We start from the raw sequence: 5,306 nt of genomic DNA on the forward strand, positions 1-5,306 counted from the left end.
TTTTAGATTATGGCGGTTTCTCTGTGGGGGTTTTCTCACATAGCAAGGCTGTTGTCCTCATAGTCATGATGGAGAGAGCAGCATTAATGTAATGCCCAACATTAATCTCACACTGCCCTACATATTCAGCGTTAGAGTTCACAGCCATTTCATGTTGTCTTCCTCACACGTAAACTTAGATTGGGCTGGGTTTTTTTCTCCACGGGATCATTTATTTTGAACCTAACGCCCTTTTTCCACATATCACTTTCCGTCTCTCTCTGTGTTATTTTCAAGATGTTAACGTGTTTCAGTAGGAATAACTGTATTTTGTCTCAAGCCACTCATTTTGTCTTAAATGCAAAAGATCTCTTTGTTTATAACCATGTGGTGGTTTAAATTATAGCAACAAGACACTCCCATTTTGTCATAATGAAAGAAGTGTTTAATGGCTTGTTAATAACAGGGAAAGACAGTTTGCAGTTAGGCAACTTTTTTCTAATGATATAACTTCCAAAGAAGCAATAGCATATTGTTCAGTTTGTTTGCGTAGCCATGAGTTTTGATTTATAGAGTGGTCATTCATAAAACGTCTCTTTTAAATCCTCACTGGATTTCTCACAGTTCTTATTTTTTAAAGATGACATTTTAAAATGAGTTTTCTTGCAATCAGATAAATGACCACAGCCATTTATCATGTTTTGTTTTTTAACTCAACATGGTATGAAGAGAGACAAAGCATTCATGTATCTGTGTGCTATGACAAAAGTCTAAAGCACGCCACATCCAACAGAATGCTCCTCTGCTATCACACTAATATGTATGAACACACACACACACATTTCAAGAAAATCATGAGAAGGGTCCAACTTTAGGACCTATTGCTTCTATGTAACATATTGAAAAAGAGTATCCTGTGGGGCCCTTGGGGGCCAGAAAGGTACTAAGTAGCTCTCTCTACGTGTTATCGTGCACGCTTTTGTGTGTGTGTGTGTTTGTGTGTGTTTTTGTGTGTGTGGAGAATAACCCGAGAGGCCCAGCTAGTTACAGCCTCTCTGCTGGAGACCACCACTTCCACAAAACAAGCATTGTTGGTACAGAACTCCAGACAGTGGAGACACACACTGGAAATAGCTTGTATGCACACATGCACACACACAAAATAAAAAAAATACATACACAGCAGAGAGAGGACTTTGCTGAGTTTAGATCCACCAACCCCAGCAGAGGCCATGTTCTGTTTGCCATGAATAAAATCACAGTAAGTCCTTCAAAAGAGTTTCATCTCACAGTCTTTCACTACCAACTCTCTCTCTCTCTCTCTCTCGCACACGGAGAAAAACAGCACACAGCATAAAATGTGGATCACTGTCCTAACAATAGCCCTTGGGTGGTTGGTCAGACTATTATTGTAGGTATTTCTATGCTAATTATGTGTGACTGAGAGCGTGTCAAAAGCAGTTACTGGAAATAATGTGGTGAGCTGGAAATTGTGAGGTGGAATTACTTTGCCCACAAATAGAAAAAACACAGTTTGTTGAGTTTGCTAAACAACTGAGTTCAAGTTTACTCCTGAAACTTGATCTGTGTTTGTGTTTCACTAATGCAAAAGAGCATAAGGACATCATCAACAACAACACCATCAGAGTCTGTGTGTGCGTGCGCGCGTGTGGGGGAGGAGGAGGGGGGGGTGAACATCATGACCTCCACTTCTGGCTCCGCGCTCTGCCGAGTACTCGTTGGCTCACATGAGTATACGTCAGCGCCTCTCACCGCTCCGGTATAACCCCCTCAAGCCTCTGGCGCTCACAGAGACTCAAGTGTAAAAGTAGCAGCTCTAACTGTTGCCACGGACTAAAACATTCAGCATCCAGGTCCTGCACAGCTGACAGAGAAGAGAGAGACGCGCTGGTGAAAGTGAGAGGAGAGGTGCAGCATTTGCGCACTGCTTTTCTAGTCTGGATTGCTTTGGCGCGACTTTGGATAGTTTTGGACTGCGCCGTTTGCCTCTTGGACTTTTTGGGGTTTTTTTTTTAATTTTGCCTTCATTTCAACACTGAAATGGCAGCTCTCGGCACGAGTTCCTCGCACCTGTTCCTGGTGATGTTTAACTGTTTCCTGGGCGCAGCATCGTTTAGGACAGTAACCGAAGATGGCAATTTCCTCCAGCCCTCGTCGAATCAGTTCTCGGATGACCTGGGGGAGGAAGTGGTCTCTCAGCACATGTACAGGTTGTACGAGAAATACAACAAGGAAAACCGCCTGAAAGAGGGAAACACCGTTAGGAGTTTCAGAGCTAGCCAAGGTGTGTGAAAATAACAGCGTTCAATCTATAGCCTTAATCAGAAGAGCTCCAAAAGCTTTCATTTATATTTAATAATGGAATCAAAAATTAAAAAAAAATAAAATAAAGGTGTGGGTTATTCTTGGAACTCTAATCCAACACAAACATATAAATGTGTTGGGAGAAGTGTCTGATCCTCACCATTAGAAGTGCAAACACTCTGGGGTTGCGTGTCTCGTCCAGATGCTTTAAATAGGTGCGATTGTTTTGGAACAGTCTGAGAATGTATTTAAATGATTTTGGGACACTGCGGGCACGCTGTGTTTGTGGTAGCAGCTGTGCCCCTTGTGCGCACAGTCTGATCAATTACCCCAGACAGACGCGCAAGAATGCACGTGATTCCCTGCGTGCAGTGTCCGGTAAAATATATCACAGTGAAACCTAAGGGACAGTCGGCCTCTGCGGTTAATACAGGACAAGAGTAACGTCCTGGAGTCGAGAGAATTAAAGCACAGTCGTCCCTCTCTGTCTGCTGTTTTTATAAACACAATTCACAGGCACGTACATCCTACATAGCTCTCAGATAACATATCATAACACTAGTGTATTTTTACTGCAAAAGCTTGGTGTAACCCAAGCAGAGATGTAGGAGGTTGTTTTTTTTTTTTTTTTGCAACAATGTAATATCTGTTAAAACAGTTGATTATGTCTTGGTGTCTGGGTAGACACTGCAGGCTGTATTAAACTTAAGGGGAAGCTTTAAGAGAAACTGAGGTAAGCATTTCCATATGCAGGCGATTCCAGGGTAATGTATATCTTTTGAGTCAGTCTATACTTCCGCTGAACTCTTACACAATGAACAATAACTCTGCTGTTGAAGTAAATGTTCATCATGAATATGTAGCTCTCTGTTCCCCGCCACCCCCTCCACCCCTCCACCTCTGCCAGCCAGATCCGCGGAGTCTGGTTCCTCTTAAGGGCACCTTCTGAAATCCTACCAAGCAATGAAGTTGTGCACCAGACACTGAGCTCAGTCATGTAACACAACAGTTTAAAGAGAGGTGTTTAATTGTCCCACATTTCTTTTAGATTTTACCACAGATACGGGCTTTCGCTGTAATATGTTAACCATTTTCCAAATGCCTTTCCTTTTCATGTGGGAATTCATTAATGTTCGTTTCCATCGGAGTCAATCAAACTTTATCTAGATTATCACTTAAAGCTCAAATGCCTGAGTTCAAATAAGGTTCAGTTCCTGTTGCCATTGCCTGTGCTGGCAGATGTTTCTATTTTCTAATCACAGTATATGTACTGTCCCAAAAGTCAAACATCCAGAAAGTCAGACTAATTTAGGCTAAATTATCCACTCCAAAAAACAGCACTCAAAAGCTTAAGAGTGATTTAAAAAAAAACAAACTGCAAAACTGTTTCTGAGTAAATCTGCAAAAAGCATTTCTGGATTTTAAGACGGTGAAATGGAATAAAACAAAAGTTTGCAGAGTGCTTTTCACCTGCCTGCCTCACACTGACTGGCTGATTGATTATTTTTGCAGGTTCTGCTGACCACAGGATGATGTACCGACTAAACCTTACAACCCTCCAGGACTCAGAGGTCATCCTCTCTGCCACATTCCACTTCCTGCTGAACAGACACTCGTATCAAAAACCCTGGTTCTGTAAACGCTTCAAGAGCTCAACCTGCCGCTCCTCAGCCGTGCACCCTTCTCTGTCTATCAGCTTGCTCCTTTATTCCTTCTCCTCTGGGTCAGAGGTCAGATCTGGGTCAATGGGGTCATTTCTAGGCAATGTAACCTTCCACCCCCACAGGAGAGGGGTGTGGCAGATGAAAGATGTGACCCAGGTCATTAAGGAGGCGCGGGACAGGGGTCATCTGTTGGTGTCAATTGAACTGGAGTTAAGGCAACAGTTCAGGACGAAACCAGAGGAGATCCTCTGTGCTGGCAGTATGCCCTACCTGTTACTGTATGCAAATGACCAAGCCTTAGACGAGCCCAATAGTGTGGCTGCAAGCCTACAGAGATATGACCCGTTTAACGAGGGAGGAGAGCCCTCATATTCCTCTCAGCTCCTGCACAGACCTAACTCCTCACCAGAGGTGAAAGGACGCGTGAGAAGGGAAGCAAATCTGCTCTCTGACCCCATCCAGAACAATGAGCTGCCCGAGGTTGACTACAGACCTGATTCATACAGGAAAGATGACCTTTGGAAGAGCACATGGTACCTGACACTCAAACACAAGACTAAACCAGGAAGGAAGGAAAAGAAGAGGAAGAGCGAGGAGGAAAAAGATGTGGAGCAAGTTAGAAAAGCGCATGAATCTCAGGTTTTGAAAGATGGAGAAAGAACATCACAGGGCATCAAAACCAATGATTCAACTGTGGAAAATCTCAAAGATAGCCACAAACTGACTGTCAGTGATGGGCAAATGCATGAGAGGAGAAATGAGGGAAAAGATGGAAAGAAGCACAAGGGAAGCACAAATACACTGTCACCTGTTCTGAGGTTTGATGAACAAACAATGCGCAAAGCCAGGAGGCGGCAGTGGAGTAACACCCAGCACAAAGGCTGTTCGAGGAGGAACCTCAGAGTGGATTTCACAGATATTGGCTGGAATGAGTGGGTCATAGCACCCAAAGCCTTTGATGCTTACTATTGTGCTGGCACATGTGGCTTTCCCATGCCCAAGGTAGGAGCACAATCATCCAAGCCGTGTTATGTAGGTTCTTTTGGTTCACGTGAGCTACACTGATAACCTTAATGTGCACTTTCTAATCTCTCGTATTTATTTTCTCATTTGCATGTTTCTCCTTCACTCAAACTTTTCCAGGTGGTGAAGCCAACTAACCATGCCACCATTCAGAGCATAGTCCGGGCAGTTGGAATTATCCCTGGGATTCCTGAGCCCTGCTGCGTACCAGAAAATATGAGTCCCCTGGCTGTGCTCTACCAGGATGAATCCAGAAACCCAGTGCTCAAGGTTTATCCTAACATGACTGTCCAGTCCTGCTCCTGCAGATAAAAA

At 43.7% G+C, this 5,306-nt stretch overlaps 1 protein-coding gene across 1 annotated transcript; it reads left to right on the forward strand.

Moving 5' to 3' along the window:
* Positions 1-1,717: 1,717 nt before the first annotated feature.
* gdf10a (growth differentiation factor 10a) lies at positions 1,718-5,306 on the forward strand. Its single transcript, XM_080868863.1, has 3 exons — positions 1,718-2,284; positions 3,817-4,970; positions 5,112-5,306. The coding sequence occupies exons 1-3, from the start codon at positions 2,041-2,043 to the stop codon at positions 5,301-5,303; spliced, it is 1,590 nt and encodes a 529-aa protein (XP_080724989.1). The 5' UTR covers positions 1,718-2,040; the 3' UTR covers positions 5,304-5,306.

This window comes from Rhamphochromis sp. 'chilingali', assembly GCF_963969265.1.
Source record: "Rhamphochromis sp. 'chilingali' genome assembly, chromosome: 20".
NCBI lineage: Eukaryota > Metazoa > Chordata > Actinopteri > Cichliformes > Cichlidae > Rhamphochromis > Rhamphochromis sp. 'chilingali'.

Coding starts and splice junctions, on each gene's coding strand:
- gdf10a (XM_080868863.1), top strand. CDS start 2,041: ATGGCAGCTCTCGGCACGAGTTCCTCGCACCTGTTCCTGGTGATGTTT. Junction 2,285..3,816: donor GAGTTTCAGAGCTAGCCAAG/GTGTGTGAAAAT, acceptor TTATTTTTGCAG/GTTCTGCTGACCACAGGATG. Junction 4,971..5,111: donor GTGGCTTTCCCATGCCCAAG/GTAGGAGCACAA, acceptor AAACTTTTCCAG/GTGGTGAAGCCAACTAACCA.